We start from the raw sequence: 25,472 nt of genomic DNA, 5'->3' as shown, positions 1-25,472 counted from the left end.
TTCTTTTCCCTCTCTGTTTCATTGACTTCTACCATTCTATCTTCTACCTCACTTATCCTATCTTCTGCCTCCGTTATTCTACTGTTAGTTCCCTCCAGATTGTTTTTGATCTCATTTATTGCATTATTTATTATATATTGACTCTTTTTAATTTTTCTAGGTCCTTGTTAAACCTTTCTTGCATCTTCTCAATCCTTGTCTCCAGGCTATTTATCTGTAATTCCTTTTTGTTTTCAAGATTTTGGATCATTTTCACTATCATTATTTGGAATTCTTTATTAGATAGATTCCCTATCTCTTCCTCTTTTGTTTGGTTTGGTGGACATTTATTCTGTTCCTTTACCTTCTGGGTATTTCTCTGCCTCTTCATCTTGTTTATATTGCTGTGTTTGGGGTTCCCTTTCCATATTCTGGCTTTGTGGAGTTCTTTTTTTTTCTCTCTACAAAAAATTGTGGTGTTTCTTCACTGTGGGTGGATGGGTGGTTTGTCAAAGTTTCCTGGTTAGGGAAGTTTGTGTCGGTGTTCTGGGGGGTGGGGCTGGATTTTTTCTCTCTGAAGTGCAATGAAGTGTCCAGTAATGAGTTATGAGATGTCAGTGGGTTTGGAGTGACTTTGGGCAGCCTGTATATTGAAGCTAAGGGCTACCTTCCTGTGTTGCTGGAGAATTTGTGTGGTATGTCTTGCTTTGGAACTTGTTAGCCCTTGGGTGGTGCTTGGTTTCAATGTAGGTATGGAGGCATTTGATGAGCTCCTATCAATTAATGTTCCCTGGAGTCAGGAGTTCTCTGGTGTTCTCAGGATTTGGACTTAAGCCTCCTACCTCTGGTTTCAGTCTGATTCTTACTGTAGCCTCAAGACTTCTCCATCTATACAGCACCAATTGTAAAACATCTAGGTTAAAGATGAAAAGTTTCTCCACAGTGAGGGACACCCAGAGAGGTTCACAGAGTTACATGGAGAAGAGAAGAGGGAGGAAGGAGATAGAGGTGACCAGGAGTAGAAGAGGGCGAATCAAAAGGGGAGAGAGCAAGCTAGCCAGTAATCACTTCCCTATGTGCTCTCCACAGTCTGGACCCCTCAGAGATGTTCACAGAGTTACACAGAGAAGAGAAGAGGGAGGAAAGAGACAGAGGTGGGCAGGGGGATAAAGGGGGGAATCAAACGGAGAGAGACAGATCCAGACAGTAATCAGTTCCCTAAGTGCTCTCCACAGTCAGGAACACATAAAGAGATTCACAGAATTGGGTAGAGAGGAGAAGAGGGAGGGAGGAGATAGAGGCGATCTGGTGGAGAAAAAGGAGTTCCAAAGGGGGAGATAGCAATCAGTCCAGTGATCTTGCTCCCAAGTAAAAATGGTTACTGAAGATTGGGTTCTTAAAGGTACAAAATTGCTAACAAACATCCAAAAGCAAAGATTAAAAATCTAGAGTAGAGGTTGGATTCTCAAAAATACAATATTAAAGAAAAAAGAAAGAAAAAACAAAATTTTATATATATATATATAAAGTTTGCTTTAAGAAATAGGGTCTTTTTTTTGCCAAAGTAATAGTAGGTTATAAAAATGAAATTTAAAGGAGTAGTAGAGGACTTAAAAAAATTAAATTTAGAGAATGAAAATAGTAAAAATATATCTAGGTCTTTCTCTGATGTTGTTGTGGACAGTGTGGGGTCAGTTCACTTTCAAATAGTTCCTTGATCCAGCTTATACTTCTCAAGATCTATAGGCCCCTTCCTATGTAGTCGGTGCTAACTGCAGGGTTTTAATCTATTGCTCCTGTCACTTCCAGGGCAGTTCCCTCTGTTTTAGCTTCTGTTTCCTGGTCTCTTCAGTGTCTAATTTCCGTCCTGACCCAAGGGGTTGATGGTGGAAAATTTTTTAGGCTCACTTGTTCAGTTGTGCTGTGGGGAGGGAGGGACGCTGCAAACAAATAACACTGGCATATGTGGAGAATGCTTGCAGTGTCTCAGCCACACTGGGCCTGCCCCCGCTCATGGTGTGTGTGCTTTCCTTGTCTACACTGCTCAGGCTCTAGGTTGCTCTGCCGGGAACTGTCTGAGGCCGGCCCTGGGTTGTATGCACTTCCCAGGTCTAAGCCCCTCAGCTTCAGGTGGGTAGTTCTCAGAGGCACAGACTCAGCTGGGCCTGTGTTTTGTGCCCTTCCCAGGTCTGAGCAGCTCAGGTGACCAGGTGTTTGGCGAGCATGGTCACTGTGACTTATCACCTCCCCCATCCCTGCTGCTCAGTTTCTGGGTGTACAACCGGCGCACCGTCTCAGGAGGATGTTCACTGTCAAGAATCCCAAGAAGTCTTGGTTAGCAACGAAGCCTGCTTGCATTTTGGTAGATGATGCCTCTCTGGGGCCGTGATTGCCCCCTTCTGGCTCTGGCTGCCCTAGCTCTCTTGTCTTTGGCGGGGGATGGACCAGTCTTCAGCCAGCTACCTCTGCTCACTCCTGTGTTCTGTGAGCACACATGGAGGTGTCTTTGTTTAGGGCTTTTCGCCGGGGTAGCTACCCTGGGTCTGGTTTGCTGTTTCAAGTTAGTTCCCTCAGATTGCCCATGGGGCATTCAGGCCCGATCCTTACGCTAAGCAGTGCAGCCCGCACCTCCCTGCCCAGCCCCCGCTTGCTAGTGGCGGATGCAGGCGTCTGCATTGCTTCTCCACTGGGTGTTACCTTTGGGCATGTTATCTGTGGGTTTAAATTATTTATTTATTTTTCCTCCCAGTTATGTTGTCCTCTGAGGTTCCAAGGCTCACCACAGACTTGCCAGTGAGAGTGTTTCCTGGTGTTTGGAAACTTCTCTCTTTTTTAAGACTCACTTCCCAGGACCCATCTCCATCCCTACCTCTTTTGTCTCTCTTTTTATCTTTTACATTTTTTCCTACCGCCTTTCAAAGACAATGGGCTGCTTTTCTGGGTGCCTGATGTCCTCTGCTAGCATTCAGAAGTTGTTTTGTGGAATTTACTCAGTTTTCAAATGTTCTTTTGATGAATTTGTTGGGGAGAAAGTGGTCTCCCTGTCCTATTCCTCCACTGCCAGGAGCCAGCGTGAGGAACTCCACCTGTGGCCAAGGTCATGAGGAAGGAGGCTCGGCATACACAAAGGCGGGATCGAGCCTCAGGAGCCCCCCTGGATATTCTCGAGCATCTACCTCCCCAAACCAGAGTCTGCCTACTTTACTGCTTTGTGCTCTCACCTCTGACTTAATGGGGGCTGTCCCCCACCACCATCTCACTCTTTCTGATAAAGAGTTAACTTACAGCTCCAGTTAATAAAGTTCCTGGGCATAATTAGGAGTGTTAAAATCCAAACCTCTCAGATGGCTCTCTAACTTGCCTGACAAGTTTACCCGGACTCCTACAGCTATGCATACGATTGTTTACAGTCTCCCAACCGTGAAAGGCACAGGAAGCTTAAGATATTCAAATAGCTTAGAGCCTCTCGGAGAGTTAGAAGCTGTCAGAATAAAACTAGTAGAAGATTTCATTGATGAGCCAGTGCTTGCTGCCAAGTTTCCACATCCCTTGTTTTGTATCCTTGAATGTGTATTAATTAATATAGTTGGTATGTAGAAAAAATAAGGCCTTGGTGTTAGCAACTTTAGACCCTTAAGGTAATAAATTCTTTCCTTTGTTGTAAACCCACTGCACCTCTGCCCTATAGGAATGCAACTTTATCTAACACCTTTGGAGGATGGCGCCAAACTTTAAAATAATTTCTTTCAGAGAAAATAAGTCTCATGGTTGACAAACCTTTGTCAGAGTCATAAAATGTTAATAGGCCTTCTGGCCAGAAGATGATGTAAATCACCTAAACCATTTGTATATGATAAGTTTGCAGAAAAGAAACCCTGGTTTCGATAAGGATCAAAGACTGCTGACTTTGCATGATTTCACACCCCCTATTATCCTCTATGTACAACTTACGGTATAAAAGCCCCTGTTGAAAATAAAGCTACGGGCCTTGCTCACTGAAGCTTGGTCTCCCCATGTCATTCTTTCTCTCAACCTCTGGCTGAGTTTCCATCTGGAGCGTGGAGGCCCGCCAAGCTTACTAATTTTGCTGGGGCTTCTAAGATCCGACTGGGGAGGCCTCAGTGTCTCCTCTCCCATGGGAGAACGGAAGGACGCCTGTGGCCTACGTAAGTGGTGCAAACTTCTTGGCTTGAAGTTTTATTGGTTTTCTGCATAAACCAAGCTACTCAGCCTCTTTTCTCCACTTAATTTTCCTGCTGAGCTATCCTCATTCTATTACTCTTTATATCTTTGATTAATATTTAATTAAATCACCAACGCCGTCTCCCCTTCGAACTTCCTGGATCAGCCGGGGCTGGACCCCGGCAGGTGGTGCCCAAGACAGGCGATTCAAAGGTAGGTTCCCCAGCCTTATTTTTCCCCCAGTGTTGAGTTTTCGGGACAGCTAGGACCCCACTCAGGGTGCTGCAGACCCCCCTGTAGGATAGACAGGGTGAGTAGGAGTGGGAAGTGTTGAAAGTGTTAAAGAGTTAGAGAGAAAACACGGTTTCTGAAGCTAAAAGGCTGAAGAAAACCCTGATCTTTTGAAAGCTAAAACTAAATCTTTTATTATACTTAATTTTCTGACATGGGTAACACTGAATCAAATGAACGACAGCTCTTTATAGGAGTAATTTTATAGTTATTAAGTAAAAGAGGAATCAAAGTTAAAAAATCTACCAATCATTTTTTTCATTTGTACAAGAGCAATGCCCTTGGTTTCTACAACAGGGCACTGTTAACCTAGATATCTGGGAAAAAGTAGGGAAACAGCTAAGAGCTTATTGTGCTCAGCATGGCTTGGAGAAAATCCCTACTTACACCTTTCCCCTGTGGAATATGATTAGAGAGGCTTTAGATCCAGCTCATTAATTTAAAAAGGTACCTGTTGAAGAGGAAAGTGAAGTTGAAAAGGTACCTGTTAAACAGGAAAGCGAGTCTGAAAAGGTACCTGTTATAAAGGAAAGTGAAAATGAAGAGGCTATACCTAGCTATAGGCAGCTAAATGAATGGCTAGCTGCTATGACTGCCAATGAGCATGTAGAAGATAGGGATGAGAAGAAAGATCAGCTCTCCCCTCAGGATGAGGAAGATTTAGAGGAAACATCAGCTCAATACCATTCTGATGAGGATTGGTCTTTTTTAGCTAAAGATGCTCCTAAAAGTTTAAGAGAAACATCCCTAATCAGACCTTCCGCTCCTAGGAGCTTGAGGGAAACATCCCTGATCAGACCGTCCATAAGATTTAGTTACCAAACAGTTAAAGGATCTCTGGAACAGGAGAGGAGAAATACAGGATGCTCCCATCCCCCCATGCCTTCTCCTCCATATGGGGATAAGGGGCCTCTGCTAGGAGTTTCCCGGAGAAGGGTTTTCTCTAGTCCCGAGGATGAATTTGATCCTCACCTTGAGGCTTGTTTTCTAGTCCCCTCTGCAGTTTAGACAGGGTAAAGAGGGTACAAAATAAATAAAAATATTCTAAAAAAAAAAATAGGAGGGAGACTGCTCTACCTCCCAAGGATAGAGAAAGATCTAAAGATAGAGGAAGAGCTAAAGAGTGAAAAGGAGAGAGGAACAGAAGAGGAAAGAATCAGGGAATGCAGCAATATAGAAAAAGGAAAAAAAAGAAGTTAGAAAAAGAGATACCGAGAAAAAGATAGGGAGAAAAAAATAAGTTAAGGAAAGAAAAAGAGGGTAAAGGGAAAGAAATGAAAGAAAGAGAAGGGTAGCGAGAAAGGAAGGGGGAGAGAAAAGTGAGAAAGGCAGGGAGAGGGAGAGAGAGAGAGAGACAGTAGGAAGGAAAGAGAAAGAGAATCAGAGAGGAAGAGAGACAGGGAGGAAACAAACTAGAGAGAGACAAACAGAAAGTGAGTTAGAAAAAGAAGAGTAGAAATCAACAAAGGAGAAGAGAGTGACAGAAAATCGAGAGATGGAAAAAAGAAGGAAGAAGGGAGAATGAAAGAGGGAAACAGAAAGGAAATGATAGAAAGTGAAAGAGAAGAGTAGAGGAAGGAAAGAAGATAGAGTGAGGGAAAGAAAACTTGAGAAAGATTTAAAGAGAAGAAGGAAGAAAAAAATCAGCAGAGGAGAGAGGAGAGGACTTACAGGACGCTGTGGCCAGGCGCCCTGGCGAGCTCCCTCCCCCTCTGCACAAACCTTTAAAAAACTTATCCACCACTTTCTGATTTAAGGCGATCGCCACTGCCTCCGTTTGTGCCTCCCAGGACTCAGGACCCAGGAGTTCCCCACTTTGCCCCCAAAGCCTCCCAAAGCGTCGCCTAAGCCTGCGGAAGATAAAAAGTTTTTTGAACAAAGGAGCTTTTAAAATAGACTGTGTGCACAATATGCAGTGCGTGCTCCTTGGAGAAAACCCCCTCAGGGGGGTCTCACCCAGGCTAGGAGAAAAGTGAAACAGTAAGGGGATTTAGCAACAATATTAACCCCTGATGTGCTGGTTACTCTAATTCCAACAGGAGTGACTGGCCCCCTACCTGAGGACATTTTAAGATTTGTCCTGGGGCGTAGCTCGCTTTCTTTTCAAAAAAAAAAAAAAAAAGAGAAATTTCGGTGGTGCATGGTGTAGTAGATTCTGATTATGGGAAAATTAAAGTTTTGATCTCGCCGCCTGCCAAAACTGTGCAAATTAATAAAGGTCAAAGAGTAACACAGCTTTTGCTTTTACCTTATTATCAGACAGGAAAAAACTTGACTTCTCAAGCTAGGAGCCACAAAACATTTGGATCTAGTGATCTAGCCTTTTGGGTGCAGGAAATTACAGCTCCAAGGCCTTTAAAAGATCTTTTAATTCAAAGGAATAATATGTCAAGGCTGAGTTGTGAGCAGTTATTTAGGCTCTTCAACATTTAAGAGACCACACCTTTAATCTTTTGACTGACTCCCAATATATTGTTGGGTTGTTTCCTCATATAGAGACTGCTAATATTCCAAAAAATAAAAATACTATTTTCTCTTTGTTATCTGATTTACAAAAAGAGATTAAATACAGAGATAAAAATATTTTGTGGGACATAGAGCCCATTCCTGCTTGTCCGGCCCTTTACATGAAGGAAATGCTTTGGCAGATGTATTGACTAAAGTAATTGCTTTAAACTTACATAAAAAGATTGATAAGGCCAAAAATTATCACAAAATTCACCATCAAAATGCAGCTGGTTTAAGGTATAAATTTCATATCTCTAGGAAAACAGCTAGACAAATAGTTATGTCCAAATTGTAATTAATCACTTAAACGTAGACACACAGGGGCAGACTACAATGATGAGACACTAGATTTCTGAATTACAGGCTATGACTCGGCCCCTGGTCAAGTAAAAAGACCTCCTTACCGGAGAGTGAAAAAGGCCAGATGTGTTGCTAACTTGTGGAAGAGGGTATGCTTGTATTTTTCTACAGGATACAGATTCTCCGATTTGGATTCCAGACAGACTAATTTGTCATGGCACATTCCCCAAAGACCAGGTTTGCAGCGCGCATTCACTCGCTCCCCCTCCCCCAGCCAGCTCTCACCTCTGCACCACCAGCTGTGCCCCACACCCTCCTCGCTGCATCCTGTGACCTAGAACAAAGAAGTTTGTGTGGCGAGTGAGTGCCAGAGAAGGAAGTGCTCCGTGGAGTGTGGTCCAGACCAGTGCGGCCCCACCTGTGAGAGGGGAACGCCCTGAGCCCAGGCTGCGGCTAGCCCGAGTCAGCGAAACCTGCCCCTCCACCCGCCAAAGGCGCTGTGGCCCACAGCCTGCCGCTTGAGTTTTGCCTCCTGCTGCTGGGGACACTGCTCCCCCGGGCTGACGCCTACAGCTGCTCCCCAGTGCGCCTGCAATAGGAATTTTGCAATGAAGACATAGTGATCAGGGCTAAAGCAGTCAGTAAAAAAGAGGTGGACCTAATATAGAAACTTGTGAAAAATGTATGCTCTCATCTTGTTTAAACCCTCAATATGTTTGCTCCTTTGTGGTGGTGTTGTGAATAATGTATGCTCTCATCTTGTTTAAATCCTCAATATAATGTTTGCTCCTTTGTAGTGTTACAACGTCCACCTTATATGGTCTTGCTGTATTGCAACAACTGCAGGATTTAATGCGATAGCGACGGTTTGTGGGCTTGCTTATCCTGGGACTAGCAGCCTTAATAACCGCAATTACTTCTGTTACTGTGGCAGCAAAATCATTGACTCAACAAGTGCATATTGTGCAATATGTTGATACCATGTCTAAAAATATTTCTTTAACTCTAGCAGCACAGGAAGCTATAGATAGAAAATTGGATATGAGAGTAGATGCCTTAGAAGAGGCAATTATGCATATTGGGACTGAGTTACAGGCTTTAAAAGTGAAAATGGCCCTGACATGCCACACTGATTACAGGTGGATATGTGTGACATCATTAAAGGTAAATGAGACAGATTATGAATGGGAAAAAATTAAAAATCATATTTCAGGTGTTTGGAACAGCTCTGACATTGGCCTGGACTTAGGGAAACTTCATAATCAAATACAGACCTTGGAACACTCTCGACTGGATTTTACCACCGCTGGAGCAGCTAATGACTTTTTTCACACTTTCTCTAACTTTATTTCTGGAAAAAATATTCTGTCTAATATCCTTAGTTATGCTGCTATTGGTGCTCTAATCCTACTTCTCATAATCATTCTTCCTTGTATTATCAGGATTCTTCCGCAGAACATTCAGAGGCTCGTGACTGAGCTGCATCTGGCTGTTTTAAGAAATAAAAAAGTGGGAGATACCAGGAGCCAGCGTGATGAACTCCGCCCGTGGCAAAGGTCATGAGGAAGGAGGCTCGGCATAAGCAAAGGCGGGATCGAGCCTCAGGAGTCCCCCTGGAAATTCTCGAGCATCTACCCCCAAAACCAGAGTCTGCCTACTTTACTGCTTTGTGCTCTCACCTACACCTCTGACTTTACGGGGGGCTGTCCCCCACCACCTCTCTCTGAAAAAGAGTTAACTTAGAGCTCCAGTTAATAATAATTCCTGGGCGTGACAGGAGTGTTTCAACCTACAAACTCCTCTGAAGGTTCTCTAGCCTGCCTGACAGGTTTGTCTGGCCACATGTGATTGTTCACAGCCTCCCAACTGTGAGAGGCAGGAGATTCTCTAAACTTTCTAAAAACAGGTTCTTTTGAGAAGTTAGGAAATTATTAGTGTAGTATAGTGGGCTGATTAGAAATTGTATTGGTGAAGGGTTTTTCATTTGTTGAGCCAATGTTTGCTGCTAAGTCTCCACATCCCCTGCCCTTATACACATTGATGAATATATAGAAGAAATAAGTATTAACCCTTGATATTAATCACGTTAGACCGTAGGCTAAGCAAATTCTTTCCTTAATTAAAACCCTCTACACCCTCACCCTATAGGAATGTAACTTTATCTGGTACCTTCGGAAGGTGGCGTCTATTTTAAGAATAATCACCCCTGGAGAAATAAGTGTTCTGGTTGACTGACTGCTGTCACAAGGAGAGGGTCATAAATTGTTAGCAGGCCCCCTGGCCAGAAGATGATGTAACACCCCTAAGACCTTTGTATGAGGCACCTGATTTTGATAGAAGTCAGGACTGCTGACCCCGCATGACTTTTGTATTACGTCTCTGTGTATAAAAAGCGGACCCTGGAAAATAAAGAATGGGATCAGTTCCTCAAAAGACTGGTCTCCTCATGTCATTCTTTCTTTCACCTTCTGGCTGAATTCCCATCTGGAGTGCGGAGGCCTGCCAAGCCTACTAATTTTGCCTGGGCTTCTAAGATCTGACCGGGGAGGCCTCAGTGTCTCCTCTCCCTTGGGAGAACGGGAAGATGCCTGTGGCCTACATGGGTGGTGCAAACTTCTTGTCTTGAAGTTTTATTGATTTTCCACGTAAACCAAGTTATTCAGCCTCTTTTCTCCACTGAATTTTCCTACTGAGCTATCCTTATTCTATTACTCTTTATATCTCTAATTAATATTTAATTAAAGCTATTGTATCCAGTTTGCCGAAACCATCCCTGCTTCAAATTCCCTGGATCCACCAGGGCTGGACCCTGGCAAGGTATGACCTAAATCAAATCCCTTAGGACTATACAGTGGAAGTGAGAAATAGATTTAAGGGACTAGATATAATAGACAGAGTGCCTGATGAACTATGGATGGAGGTTCATGACATTGTACAGAATACAGGAATCAAGATCATCCCCAAGTAAAAGAAATGCAAAAAAGCAAAATGGCTGTCTGAGGAGGCCTTACAGATTGCTGTGAAAAGAAGGGAAGCAAAAAGCAAAGGAGAAAAGCAAAGATACACCCATTTGAATGCAGAGTTCCAAAGAATAGCAAGGAGAGATAAGAAAGCCTTCCTCAGTGATCAGTGCAAAGAAATAGAGGAAAACAATAGAATGGGAAAGACTAGAGATCTCTTCAAGAAAATCAGAGATACCAAGGGAATATTTCATGCAAAGATGAGTTAAATAAAGGAAAGAAATAGTATGGACCTAACAGAAGAAGAAGATATTAAGAAGAGGTGCCAAGCATACACAGAGGAACTGTACCAAAAAGATCTTCACGACCCAGATAATCACGATGGTGTAATCACTCACCTAGAGTCAGACATCCTTGAATGTGAAGTCAAATGGGCCTTAGGAAGCATCAGTACAAACATAGCTAGTGGAGGTGATGGGATTCGAGTTGAGCTATTTCAAATCCTGAAAGATGATGCTGTGAAAGTGCTGCACTCAATATGCCAGCAAATTTGGAAAACTCAGCAGTGGCCACAGGACTGGAAAAGATCAGTTTTCATTACAATTCCAAAGAAAGGAAGTTCCAAATAATGCTCAAGCTACCACACAATTGCACTCATCTCACACCCTAGTAAAGTAATGCTTAAAATTCTCCAAGCCAGGCTTCAGCAATACGTGAACCATGAACTTGCAGATGTTCAAGCTGGTTTTAGAAAAGGCAGAGGAACCAGAGATTGTATTGCCCACATCTTATGGATTATCGAAACAGCAAGAGAATTCCAGAAAATCACCTACTTCTGCTTTACTGACTATGCCAAAGCCTTTGACTGTATGAATCACAATTAACTGTGGAAAATTCTGAAAGAGATGGGAATACCAGACCACCTGACCTGCCTCTTGAGAAACCTGTATGCAGGTCAGGAAGCAACAGTTAGAACTGGACATGGAACAACAGACTGGTTCCAAACAAGAAAGGAGTACGTCAAGGCTGTATATTGTCACCCTGCTTATTTAACTTATATGCAGGGTACATCATGAAAACGCTGGGCTGGAGGAAGCACAGGCTGGAATCAAGATTGCCGGGAGAAATATCAATAGCCTCAGATATGCAGATGACACCACCCTATTGCAGAAATTGAAGAAGAGTAAAGAACCTCTTGATGAAGGTGAAAGTGCAGAGTTAAAAGTTGGCTTAAAGCTCAACATTTAGAAAACTAAGATCATGTCATCCTGTCCCACCACTTCATGGCCAATAGATGGGGAAACAGTGGAGACAGTGGTTGACTTCATTTTTCTGGGCTGCAAAATCACTGCAGATGGTGATTGCAGTTATGAAATTAAAAGACGCTTACACCAATACAATATTGTAAAGTTAAAAAATAAAATTAAAAAATAAAGAAATCTCAAAAAAAAAAAAAAAGACACTTACACCTTGGAAGGAAAGTTGAGACTAATCTAGATAGCATATTGAAAAGCAGAGACATTACTATGTCAAAAAAGGCCTGTGTAGTCAAGGCTATGGTTTTTCCAGTGGTCATGTATGGAAATGAGATTTGGACTATAAAGAAAGCTGAGCCCCGAAGAATTGATACTTTTGAACTGTGGTATTGGAGAAGACTCTTTAGTGTCCCTTGGACTGCAAGGAGATCCAACCAGTCCATCCTAAAGGAAATCAGTCCTGAATGTTCACTGGAAGCACTGATGCTGAAGCTGAAACTCCAATAATTTGGCCACCTGATGTGAAGAGCTGACTCATTTGAAAATTCCCTAATGTTGGGAAAGATTGAGGGCAGGAGGAGAAGGGATGACAGAGGATGAGATGGTTGGATGGCATCACCAACTCAATGGACATGAGTACGTGTGGACTCTGGGAGTTGGTGATGGACAAGGAGGCCTTGCGTGCTGCCGTTCATGGGCTCACAAAGAGTTGAACATGACTGAGCAACTGAACTGAACTGAACTGAAGTTGTTGAATATAGTGTCAGATTTCTTTCCTTTTTTTTTTTCTTTTGGTTTTCTTTGGTTTTGTTTTTGATGGGCAGTATTTTTGTTTTTCCTTAGAAGATATTCCACTCTGAATGTAGTCATAAGTCTGAATTTTAAAGCCACTTAAGTAGTGTGTTGTTACAGGTAACTAGTCAACAACTTGATGCAATTAGATTTATTAGTCTTTGTTCTCAATTTCTTCAGTTCAGTTCAGTTCAGTCCTTTAGTTGTGCCCATCTGTTTGCAGCACCATAGACTGCAGCATGCCAGGCTTCCCTATCCATCACCAACTCCTGGAGCTTGCTCAAGCTCATGTCCATTGACTTGGTGATGGTATCTAACCATCTCATCTGCTGTCTTCCGCTTCTCCTCTTGCCTTCAATCTTTCCTAATATCAGGGTCTTTTCCAATAAGTCAGCATGTTTAGTATGCATTCAGTTTCTTTTAAAATCAACCAACATGAATTAAATTCCTCTCTGTTCCCACTGCACTCCCAACTCTAGGCCAGAAACAAAAAACTGCAGAGACTGAGGGCTGATTCCAGCACATCGCTGTGGAGATTTGTTCCCACTTTCTTTTCGGGAAAAAAAGAATTAGTTGCTAACATTAAAATCAGTAGGTTGTACATAAATATACAAACTTCTGATTCTCTTGAAAACATGGCCAACTGGCCTGCTTTCCAGCATGGGTGAAGTGGAGGAAAGGCTGCTCCAAGTGGTAAGGCCTGTGTGGCCCAGGGTTTGACATGGCCTCCTAGTCCTAGTATCATATCTCCTGCCTCCTGGGGCCATGACTTTGTGAGAACTAGATTTCTAGCTCTCTTAAGATAAAGACTACTTTTGTGTTGATCAACTTTGACTTTGAAGCCTTTAACCCAGAACCTAGCACACATTTCTTCCTTGTACAGTTGTTGGACGATATAAAATATCTTGTGGATGCATATGACATTTCTTCCAATACTGAAACCATGCAATTGAAATACTGCTCTGCCCTAAATCTTTGATGCAGACTGGCATCATAGGTGCCCCTGATGTCTGCCATTAGACCCTCTACCTAAAGCCAGTTGTATGTCCCTGGGCTGTCCCTGAGGTTTTCACTTTGCCATTTGACAACTTATCCTCCTAGCAATCTCCTTTCCAACGAAGACAGCAATGCATATGTCATGAAGTGGCTAGGAAGATGACATGAAACCACGAATGTCGAGCATGGCCCTTAGTATCCATTTTCATGATGTTCTTAGCAGTTTTTTCTCCAAGTAGTCAAGGTTCTCTGTCTTCTTAGATGTCCATGCAGATCAGTTTGATTTTCCAACCAAGCTTCAAGGAAGAGATGATGGTTCAATTCTCTGTATTCTGAAAAGCTTCAAAATACACTCACCAAGGACACTGATGAAGGTAAAGATTTTATCAAGAGCTTTGTTTGTTTTTTTTTTTCAGATCTTTTAGTGGTCTAAAGGGGAAAACTAGGGTAGGTCAGAGCATATATAACTAGGGGCTCCTGGTCACCACTACATGCTAAGAACCCAAACTTCCCTGAGTACTTGGGTCCAGGAAAGAAGCATGAAGTGGCTTGTGCTCCTCTGGCTGGTGGCCTTCTCAGAGTGCATAGTCAAGTAAGTATGGGGACTGTATGTCGCATCATATTCTTTTCTCATACTTTTCTTTTCATCTGATTATTCTTCCACCCATCAGGTTTAGAAGGGAATGAAATATTTCCCTAAGAGTCTTAAAGTTAAACTCTTACTTACTGATAAGTAACTTGCTATAGGATCTGTGGATCCCAAGGTATTGGTGTAGATTTGGGTTGCACAAATCTTGGGGTCCAGTCATGTCATGATCTATTGAAAATGCAACTCCTTGCAACTGTTCAGTGCACAGTCTATGCAGATGTCGATGTGGTCCTGTGGAATAGCACTTTTCTACATTTTATTCAACATGTCCTCTTTTTTCCCCTGTCTACTTCATTGTGTATATGCCTATGTCTGCATCTCTGTATCACTGTCATTTATCTCTCCATCTCTTTGGAAGTTTTTCATTTGACTCGTCCTTCCTTCTCAAGCCTCTGGATTTCCCTTACTTGTTCCCTATATCTTGGATTCTTCTTTCAACTCTCTCTTCTCTTTCAACTTGGAGAAAGATACACTGTTTTATATCTGACAAACAGTGTGACCATAGCCAACTCAGAAACCTCTTGCGTTTCAAATTGCTCCCTTGTAAAAGAGGATAAGAGTCCCCCTTTTACCTCCTTCCTTGAGGTTCTATGAGAAGGAATGAGTGGGATGGCAACAGCAATGCTAATGGCTGTCATTGTTAAGACTTCCTATTTATCAGGTACCTTATATCCATCACTTCACTTATCCCCAAGATATTCTTTTTGGAGGGTTCGTATTGTTACATTCCACCATTTTACTGAAGGGGAGACTGAGATACCACATGGTCATATGGCTTACCCAAGATTGCAGAAAAGAACCTGTATTCAAATCTGTCTTTGCCATGGAATATGCATAAAATTCTGATAATAATGTACCTCATAAAAATGATTAGAAAATACACAGGGCCATTACAATGACAATTATACCTTAACACTGACAGCTAATTGTAGCATCTTCTTTGTTTTCCTTGTCAAATGATCGGTGAAAGAATACCTCTAAGGAGAGTGAAGACCATGAGAAAAACCCTCAGTGGAAAAAATATGCTGAACAATTTCCTGAAGGAGCATCCTTACAGACTGTCCCAGATTTCTTTTCGTGGTTCAAATCTTAACTATTCACCGGCTGAGAAACATCAGGGATGTGAGTATTTTGGGAGGATGGTGCTCCACAGTGCCCCCTTGTTCTCTAGCCAGGCATGGGGCTCATCTGGAGGTGCCAGGTGGGATGTTGGGGCTGGGGTTCCTGCAGGAGGCAGAGACACTGGAAAACAGGGACCCCAACCAGAGGAGAATGCACTCTCATCCTCAACTGTTGGTCTTGGTGATTGGGCCTGGCAATTACCAGGTGGCAGGTAAATATTCATTTCTCTGTCAAACATGTGTCATTAGTTTGATGGCGATTGTTCCTTCTGAACTACATGAGCCACTCAGCTACAGATGAAGAGTGAGCCATCACTGACCAAAAAGTAGAACCAACCGCAAAGCAATTGTGAATCCCCAGGCAGAGGAATTCAGTTTCCACAGATGCAAGAATGACAGCAGTAAAAAGTTACTGAACCTGTATTCCATGTATGGCCATAACAATCACTGTGGTTACTGCTTTGAGATTAGACAAAGGGCTTACTTTGTCTTCAAGAATGCCCATGCCAGCCTGAAAGATAGGCAAAGGGTAAATACATGTCAAATGAAAGTGTCACCTGTGTGGTGTTGATTGGATGTGGTCTGAGTTTAGAGGGAGTGGCTGGGGTTGATCAAGAAGGACCTCCTGGAGAAGGGGCTGCTAAGGTTGGCTTTGAAGAGACTACAGAGCTTCTCAAATGAAGGCACCAGGACCTCCCTGGGTGTCCAGCGGTCCTAGAGGCCCAGTGGTTATGCCTCTGGGCTTCCCATGCAGGAGGTACCACTTCAACGCTTGGTCATAGAGTCAATATCCTACATACAATGTAGCACAGGAAAAATATATCAAAGGCAGATACTTCTGTGACCAATGTCTGTGAGGTGCACAGTGGTTAGAAAGTGATCTCAAGAGATATGTGACACCCAGAGGGAGGCATCAGTGTGGGAATAGAGGGAAGCCAGTTCTGCACTAACCCACTCCCTCCTTCTCCCTGTAGCTGTTCTACGTGGGTAACATCACCATTGGAACACCCCCTCAGGAATTCCAGGTTATCTTTGACAAAGCCTCATCTGACTTGTGGGTGCCCTCTGTCTTTTGCACCAGTCCAGCCTGTTGTGAGTACAGACACCCCCTACCTGGACCATCCTTCACTTGCCCTGCTGCCCTGTTTCCACCCTTGACACCTGATGACACTCATCTCTTGTGTCTGCAGCTACACACGTCAGGTTCAGACAACTTCAGTCTTCCACCTTCTGGCCTACCCATAAGACCTTCAGCATCGCCTATGGATCTGGGAGAATGAAAGGAGTTGCTGTTCATGACACAGTTCGGGTAACAGTGTAACAAATGCTGAGTCAGGACTGGCTATGGAGTGACCACTGCTTGCAAAACAGATGCAGGACCATCTGGCGGGACCCTTCCTATCCTAATTCCCATAGACATTGGCCATCATATCCACAGGATATGTCTCTGGGGAGGCAGTGCCTGTGGTGACACACGAGCAAACAAATTAGCTGACCCAGAGAGTGGCTTGAGGTGTGGACTTGCAGCTCCTCTGCCCATGAGCAGTTCAAGGTTCATTTTGCTGGGAGTGAGAAGAAGGGGTAAAAGCACCCACTTTTATATTCACAGACTGTTCCAGGCACTTTCAGGTGGTAACTGGTTTAATCCTGCAACAACCCCACACAGCAGTTACTCTGATTAGCTCATAAGACATATGAGGAAACTGATGCGCAGATAGCAAGGGCCTTGCTGAGGGCACACATGTGGTAAGTGGTGGAGTTAGGCTGGCTTTTCAGGACTGAACTTGCTGTGGGGTGTTTGGGGACAGGATAAAACTGATCTGGGGACCCTGGGGGCAGTCAAGGGCTTCAGGTATCCAGAGTGGGAAACTGGGGGCCTGAGAAGTCAAGGGGTCTGATAAATGAGTTCTCACCCTAGAGGACCCTTGAGAGTCTAATAAATCTATGGCCTTCCTCCCCCAAAATACTTGAGTAGTTCCCCTCTCTCTCTTTCTCTCCCATACACATTCACAGAAATATACACATATCCCCAAAAGTGAATTCTTCAGGCAGTAACTTCATAGACCCCGGAAGCAAGATTGTGTTTTCAGCTTCTGTCTTCCTGGACAGATGCAGAATCCACAGTACATTACAGAGAATGCAGTCCATTCCTGTCATTAGGTCACAGTGATGCCAAAGAGAAGGCTATCTTGCTCTCGTTCATTTTGTCCATAAGGTGTCACCAATAGGACCTGGCCTGACTCTTGGTTGCCCCACCTGTACAGAAGCCACAAGGCCAATTTGACTCACTCAGGTGGTGTTTTTCAGAGGGGCAGATGTTTTAAAATTCACAGCCTCTCACAAATGGAACCCAAATTCCCGTCCCAGCTAGGTCTAACCCTCTGTGGGCCACCAAAGACAAAGCCCAGCCTCAATTCTTCTCTGAGGATCTAATGGCAATGCACCCAGTCCAGTCCTAGCCCCACTTCATGTATCTATAAGTGGGAACACTCTTCTCTCCCACAGATTGGGAACCTTGTAAGTACTGACCAGCCATTTGGTCTAAGCGTGGAGGAATACGGGTTTGAAGGCAGAGCTTATGATGGCATCTTGGGCTTGAACTACCCCAGCGTATCCTTCTCTGGAGCCATCCCCATCTTTGACAAGCTGAAGAATCAAGGTGCCATTTCTGAGCCTGATTTTTGCCTTCTACTTGAGCAAGTAAGTCTGAGACGGACAATCCCTTTCTCTAACTTAGCTGTAAGATGTTTTCAGTTGCATGAAAATTATAGAACACTTGCTAAAGAAGTATCCTGAGAGATAATCTAACCCAGGATAACTATGGCCCCTGGGCCCTACCTGGCTTCACCACTGGTTTTTATAAATAAAGTTTTATTGGAACACAACCCTAGTCCTGGGCTCAAGACCAGTAACTTGGTCTAGGAGGGTGAGTGAGGAGGAAGGCTAATGGAAGGCAACAGGAAACAAGTTGAAGGAAAAGGCATTAGGATTTGCTTATGAAATTGATCAGGAAGGAAGGAGAAAGCTGGTGGATATCTTTCCTTCCTCATTAGCATTTCACTGGGATCCAGGACCAGCTACCCAATTTGTAGGAGCCAGTGAGAAACCAAAGTGTGGGACACAGAAGTGTGGGACCCCTTGTTCAAGAAATACGAGGCATTTCAAGACAGGGAGAGCAGAGGTGGGGTCCCTTCTGAGTGTGGGGCTCTTTGGACAGTAGAGGTCACAGACCAGTGGAGCCAACTCTGGGTAACCTGAACCCACACCCTTAGAACTCCCAGGCCTTGATTTTCCTGAAAAATGAAAAGGTGGACAAGGAGAAAGCCAAAATACTTCAGCACCGTGTCCTCTGAGGGTGTCTGAGCACTCAGGTCACAGGAGATCCAGGGCGTCTCCAGAAGACATAGTGGGTGGAGCCCAGCCAAGTGATTCAGCTTCTAACCTCCTCTGTGCCACTCATTAGCCAGTAACAGACCTCAGTCTGGATCTCAATCTCTCCTAGATGCTATTTCTGCATCTGTTCATGGGCCCTTATTAGGGCCTTGATGGGTGGACAAGCACAGCTCTCAGACAGTGCTGTTGTTAATGTCCTTCAAGGATCCCCGCCCCCTTCTCTCTACAGAGACAAGCGGGAGGGCAGTGTGGTGATGTTTGGTGGGGTGGACCACCACTACTACAAGGGGGAGCTCAACTAGGTACCATTGATCGAAGCAGGTAGTGGAGTGTACACATGGACCGGTAAGCCTCTCCCTCTGAGGGTCAGCCCAAGTGATGCTCCCACTACTGTACATGGACACAGGCAGACACACACAAATACATTCTCAGACACACAGTCACACAGACATATACACCACCCACAACGACACAGACACACAGAAACATTGAAGCACACAAGCAGACACATATAAACATACAGAGAGACACATATAAACATGCATAGCTAGTCAGAGAGACACAAGCACTCACAGAGACACATACAAACACACATACAAACAAACACACAAGCATATAGATACACAAACAACCCATGGGTTCATAATCCCCAGGCCTTCTGACTAGGGCTCTGACCAGGGTCCTAAAAGGTCCAAGAGGTCTGTGCAGCTGGGAGAGGGCTGCACCCACTGCGTTGTGAGGCGTGGAGCATGGTTAGAGGACTCTACAGTGTGGTGAACAGAGGATCAGGGAGAATTTCTCCAGCCTGAACAGAGGTATAAGATGACCAACTGTCCGGGGCTACCGGGGACATAGGAAGTTCTCAGTACAGACAAATGTCAGTTTAAAAACAGGGAAAGTACTGGAAATGGGAAGAACTGGTCTCCTAAAGGAGCAACTACTGAGCAGTGTAGAGAGATTTGCTGAAGTCATAATATGTGAAAGCAACTAACAAAAAGACACCCCACGTTCTTGGGCACACAGTGGGGCAGGGGCTATAACAGAGAATCAGGAAGCTGGGATCCAGGAGTGACCTGAGGACAAGAGGCATAGTTGATAGGATTCTGTGTGATACCCTCAGACAAAAGTTGACCTGTCCTTTGGAGTTTCTGTGGGCTAGTCACGTATTTCCTGGCCAGAGTCTCAGGGTCTGAGCTGGTTGTAGGAGCAGTGCTGGCAGACACCCTCTCCTAGAGGAGCCCCTCTGCTCTCACAAATCTCCATCTTCACTCTGCGATTGACCCATTATTTGTTCCCCACCAGATACAGCTGTCTGGATATTTCTCATTCATTATTTTCACAGTCTTCATTCACTCACTAAACAGACAAGCCTTGGGAATCCACTGTGTGCCAGGCACTTTAAGGAGGCAATGAGAATAAAACTCGCCTTCACATCTAAGAAGGCAGATGCACAGGAAATGAGACACACACATAGTGAATTGTGACTTTGGTACATGCTAGACATGAGGAAGTGTCTACAGAGACTGTCAAGAAAGGAGACTGATAAACACCGGGGGAAAGACTTCCCTGAAACCATGACAATTACGCTGGAATCTGGAAGATGAGAAGAAATTTGCTAGTCAAACGGGAGGGGGCTCCTCTAGGAAGGAAGACCAGCTTGTGTCAAGGTGCAAAAGAGCCTGGTGTATTCAAGTATTGCATTCAAGAATGTCAAGGAAGGTGCCATGTCGGGAGCAAAAGAAAAGAGGGCAAGAGACAAAGGGCTGTTTAGGAGACAATCGGGAAGAGGGCAGCTCTGGGGAGACTCAGAGTGACCTTGATGCCTGCTTTGTCACACTGTCCCTCAGCATCTCCATGAAAAGAAAGTTATTGTTTGTTCTGGCAGCTGCAAGGCCCTTGTGGTTACTGGGACATCACCGATCTTTGGCCCAAGAAGACTGGTCAATAACATCCAGAAGCTCATCGGTGCCACGCCTCTGGATTCCGAAGTGAAGGGTCAAGCCCCAGGGTCACTCCCAGTCTCCACATACAAGAAGGATCTCCAGGGCCAACCTCTCTCCCTCTCTCTCTAACAGCACTATGTTTCATGTTTTGTGGTCAATACCCTGCCCTCTATTGTCTTCACCATCAATGGTATCAATTACCCAGTCCCAGCTCAAGCCTACATCCTCAAGGTGAGGGGAGGACCCTGAGGGGTGGTTCTCAAATAGGAACTTGCAGGAACCCTTGGGCTGCTGCTGGGAGGAGGGCGCCCTCTGCAGGCCAACTCACACTATTGCAGATGCTGCTGAGCCCTGGGGCTGGCCAGAGCCTCCCACAAGACGATCCACTTAAGAGTAAAGGGCCAGAGTATTACTCAGCCATTAAAAAGAATACATTTGAATCAGTTCTAATGAGATGGATGAAACTGGAGCCTATTATACAGAGTGAAGAAAGCCAGAAAGAAAAACACCAATGCAGTATACTAACGCATATATATGGAATTTAGAACGATGGTAAAGATAACCCTGTATACGAGACAGCAAAAGAGACACAGATGTATAGAACAGTTTTTTGGACTCTGTGGGAGAGGGAGAGAATGGGACTCTCCCATTCTCCCTGGGAGACTCTGTGGGATGATTTGGGAGAATGGCATTGAAACATGTATAATGTCATATAAGAAAAGAATCGCCAGTCCAGGTTCGATGCAGGATTCAGGATGCTTGGGGCTGGTGCACGGGGATGACACAGAGGGATGATATGGGGAGGGAGGTGGGTTGGGGGTTCAGGATGGGGAACATGTGTATACCCATGACGGATTCATGTTGATGTATGGCAAAACCAATACAATATTATAAAGTAAAAGAAAAAGAAATATCTAAATTTTAAAAATAAAATTTCTACAATAATAAAACAATGATGAATACAAAAAAATTATTTAAGAAAAAAAAAAAAGAAAAGAGTAAAGGGCCGTCTGGGACACTGATCATCTTGAAATAAATGTGGAGACACCATACCACGCTGGCATGTGGGAGTCACAAGGAGAGGGGAACACTCAGGTCCTCAATGTCAAAGAGCTTCAGTTCAATCTGAACCCTCAGATGGATGAACACGGAAGGTCAGCTCTAGCAGTCCTTGAAATAAGTCATGTGACAAGGAGAATGGCTGGGGACACTCCCAGTGTGCTGTCCCACCATAGGGATTAACAGTCTCCCTTCCCTTCTCGCAGTTTTCCTGCTTTGGATGATAAATTACATGGTCACCCTAGTTCTCAGATGCATCATCCACTAGCTCTGGCCGGGTGCCCCCTTTATGAGTCAGGCTACCCAACCCCTCTGTGGGGAGGCTGGATGCTAATGTGAATAAAGGGTGCACAGTGACTGCTCAGCCCCAGCACAGGGTGGAGGCTTCATGTCAGCTCCCTAGGGGAGTTCAGAGCTGGCTGATGGGCTAAAAGAAGACTTTGAGGAAGGGAGGGAATTTCAGGAATTTTATAACTATAAACTTATGGAGCCATGTGGAGGGTTGCTTGGTTCTAGGCAAAACTGCACTGGATTCCATGCAAATGGCATCCCAAGGTGCTCTGCACTGGGCCACTGGGGACTTACTTGGGGTGATGAGGGCTATGGACTGAATGGTGGGGATGAGGAACCAGAGTACATTATCCACCCAAGCCTGGAGTCGCCAAAGAGGGAGAGTGCGGGCTGAAGGAGGCTTCCCAGCATTCCTAAGTTAAGTCTTCAAGAACGTGTTGTGGGCACTGCTCTATTTAAGATGGATAACCAACAATGAGTTACTGTGTAGCACAGGGAACTCCACTTAATTATATGACAACCTGGATGGGAGGGGTATTTTTGGGACCAGGATACATGGATACATATGGTTGAGTCCATTTACTGTCCACCTGAAACTCAGAATATTCTTAATCATCTATACTCCAATACAAAAAAAATTAAAAAGAGTGTCCATAGTTCTCCTCTCTTCCTGTTTCTTTCCTGCTGACTCCTGCTCCTTGTTTTATCTGCAGAGAATGCTAGTCCTCAGGAGGAGGATTCTCTTCAGAGAAAACAAGAAGCAGGAGTCAGCAGGAAAGAAACAGGGAGAGAGGAGAACTATGGACACTCTTTTTTCTTTTCTAAAAATTTTATTGAAGTGTGGCTAATCTTCAGTGTTGTATTAAGTTCTGCTGCACAGCAATGTGATTCAGTTATACACATACAGAAATATATATATTCTTTTTCTTATTCTTTTTCATGTGGTTTATGACTGGATAGTTAATATATTTGATATATTTCCTTATGCTCTACAGTAGGACTTTGTTGTTTATCATTCCTCTGTATTCCCAGCTCCCAGTCCTCCCCTCCCCCACACCCTTCCTCATGGCAACCTCATGTCTTGGCCCTTTTTGGTTGTGGATGAACTCTCATATCCCCTGCTAAGGAGAAAATCTGTTGATACTTACCAAAAGAGGGAAATAAAACAAAGAATTGTACTGGGTCTGGATATTTGTGGGAATCGTAGGTAAGGGCTCAGGCTGACTGGTGTGTGTCTCTGACTCCCCCAGGATTCTAGAGGCCACTGCTATACTACCTTTAAAGAGAACACAGTGAGGACATCTAGAGAGACCTGGATGCTGGGTGACATCTTCCTGAGGCTGTATTTCTCAGTCTTGGATCGAGGAAATGACAGGATTGGCCTGGCACAGGCAGTATAAATGCTTGGAGTGGTTCAGGAATCAGTAAGGCCGCTCCAAGCAAACACTAAATCACACTTAGGGTACTCCTGCCCAGGATCCTGGTGAACTGTATTTGGTGGTCTGCACACCCTATTCTCAATAAAGAATAAAGGGTTTTACTCGTAATGGTGCTGAAACAAACGGGTGCCTCTGTTTGCCTGGGAGGTGTACAATGATCAGGAAGGATCTAGAACCAAGTCTGAATCACAGTTGAGAGGAGCCCACCTCCACCTGGCTTCAAGGAAAGGGGAGACTCATGGAAATGATTTTGGGAATACAGGACACAAGACTCAGAGCAAATACAAAGATCTCAATGACTGGACCCAAGAAATCAGAAGTCATCAGTTCTCTATTTCACACATTCACTGTTTCATTCCCTCTTCTTTGATAGTCTTAGCCTGACAACTTTCTTCATTAAGGCTTCTACACCTAGTGAGGGAGTCCAGACTACTTGCCCTAGGATTATATATCCTGAAGCCATCTCCAATAAGGAAAGAAAAGATTGAAGACATCAGAGTTCAGGGTGTTCTCTGAATGACCCACCTCAGATCACATGTGCAGTCCTAGATCAGCCATCCTGGCATGGCCATGGGGCCCTATGATTGGCTTTACATGGTCGTGTGGCCATGACCTAGCAGCACACATGACTGTCAATTTCCTCCAGAACTACATGACCAAAGCTGGGGAGAGACAGCCCCAAAGAAAGTGACTGGGAGGTAGTCTAGACCATGGAAGGGTTTGTGATGACCCACCAACTCCACCACTTCCTCATTCAGAGGGATTATAAGGGGTAATGAAACAGACTCTTTCCATCCCATCTCAAATGATCTTATCACTGGGCTTGTCCTCCAGGGGAGTTTGGGTGAGGTACTTCATACAGAGCTGGTTCCCTCTTGTTCCCACATCCCAGTCACCAGGTCTCTGCCACATATGCCTGCTCTGTCCTTTCCAGTCCTACTTGGTAAGTGGTGGCCCTAGTGGATCACTGAGCCACCCCCCTCCTCCAGGGCCCAGAATGCCTCTTCCTTGGCCTCCAATGCTGCTGGGGAGAATGCAACGCATGTATTGAGAGATCCAGGGTACACAGAGCCTTCAGCCTTTCTGAGCTTCTCTATGGGTGGGGCTACAAGCTGTTTGCTTGGAGCTGCCATGGTTAGGCACTTTTGCAGTGGAAGCATCCATTCTTTCCACCTGGAGGCCTTCAGTAGATGCCTCAGCTGAGACAGCAGGGGTCAGAGGTTGATTTCCTTTCAGATTGACTGGTTTGATCTCCTTGCTGTATAAGAGACTCTCAAGAATCTTCTCAAGCACCACAGTTCAAAAGCTCAATTCTTTGGCATTCACCATTTCTTATAGTCCAGATTGCACATCTGTACCTGATTACTGGAAAAACCATAGCTTTGACACTACAGACCTCTGTAGCAAAGTCAGTCTCTGCTTTTTAATACACTGTGCAAGTTTTTCATAGCCTTTCTTCCTTCCAAGGAGCAAGTGTGTTTTAATTTTGTGGCTACAGTCAAGGTCCATAGTGATTTGGAGCCCAAGAAAATAAAATCTGCCACTGTTTCCACTTTTCCCTCATCTATATACCATAAAGTGGTGGGACTGGATGCCATGAATGTTGAGTATCCTTTTGTGAATAGTTTTTGAATGTTGAGTTTAAGCTAGTTTTTTCATCTCCTCTCCTCATCGAGAGGCTCTTTAGCTCTTTTTTGCTTTCTGCAATCAGGGTAGTGTCATCTTCATATCTGTGGATGTTGATACTTCTCCCAGCAATCTTGATTCCAGCTTGGGATTTATCCAGACCAGCACATTGAAAGATGTATCCTACATATAAGTTAAGTAACCAGAGTGACAATGTATACCTTGTCATTCTCCTTTCCCGATTTTAAATCTTTCAGTTATTCTGTGTCTGATTCTAACTGCTGCTTTTTGACCTACATACAGACTTGTTAGGAGAAAGGTAAGGTGATCTACAACTCCCATTTCCTTAAGAATTTTCCACAGTTTGTTGTGGTCCACACAGTGAAAGGCTTCAGCATAGTCAGTGAAGCAGATGGAAATGTTTTTCTGGGATTCCCTTGCTTTCTCTATGATCCAATGGATGTTGGCAATTTGATCTCTGCTTCCTCAAACCAGTTTGTATATCTGGAAATTCTCAGTTCATGAACTGTTGAGGCTTAGCTTGAAGGATTTTGAGCATTACCTTGCTAGCAAGTGAGATGAGCACAATGGCATGATAGGTTGAACATTCTTTGGAATTGCCTTTCATTTGGTTTGGAATGAAAACTGACCTTTTCCAGCACTGTGGCCACTGCTGAGCTTTTCAAA

At 44.2% G+C, this 25,472-nt stretch overlaps 1 protein-coding gene across 1 annotated transcript; it reads left to right on the top strand.

Annotated features, from left to right (window-relative positions):
- The first annotated feature begins 15,090 nt into the window (after positions 1–15,090).
- Positions 15,091–23,120, top strand: LOC102415415 (pregnancy-associated glycoprotein 1-like). Its single transcript, XM_045165904.1, has 7 exons — positions 15,091–15,114; positions 16,009–16,126; positions 16,225–16,343; positions 17,540–17,734; positions 20,275–20,415; positions 20,503–20,601; positions 22,971–23,120. The coding sequence occupies exons 1-7, from the start codon at positions 15,091–15,093 to the stop codon at positions 23,118–23,120; spliced, it is 846 nt and encodes a 281-aa protein (XP_045021839.1).
- The last annotated feature ends 2,352 nt before the right edge of the window (positions 23,121–25,472 follow it).

The sequence above is a fragment of the Bubalus bubalis genome, chromosome 5, assembly GCF_019923935.1.
Source record: "Bubalus bubalis isolate 160015118507 breed Murrah chromosome 5, NDDB_SH_1, whole genome shotgun sequence".
Lineage (NCBI taxonomy): Eukaryota > Metazoa > Chordata > Mammalia > Artiodactyla > Bovidae > Bubalus > Bubalus bubalis.
This window is presented reverse-complemented; position numbering and strand designations above follow the sequence as displayed.

Bases quoted from the DNA above. Each gene is read 5' to 3' on its own strand.
- LOC102415415 (XM_045165904.1), top strand. From the start codon at position 15,091: ATGGGGCTCATCTGGAGGTGCCAG. The intron at 15,115-16,008 runs GTGGGATGTTGG...TTCTCCCTGTAG, and splicing joins GGCTCATCTGGAGGTGCCAG to CTGTTCTACGTGGGTAACAT. The intron at 16,127-16,224 runs GTGAGTACAGAC...TTGTGTCTGCAG, and splicing joins TTGCACCAGTCCAGCCTGTT to CTACACACGTCAGGTTCAGA.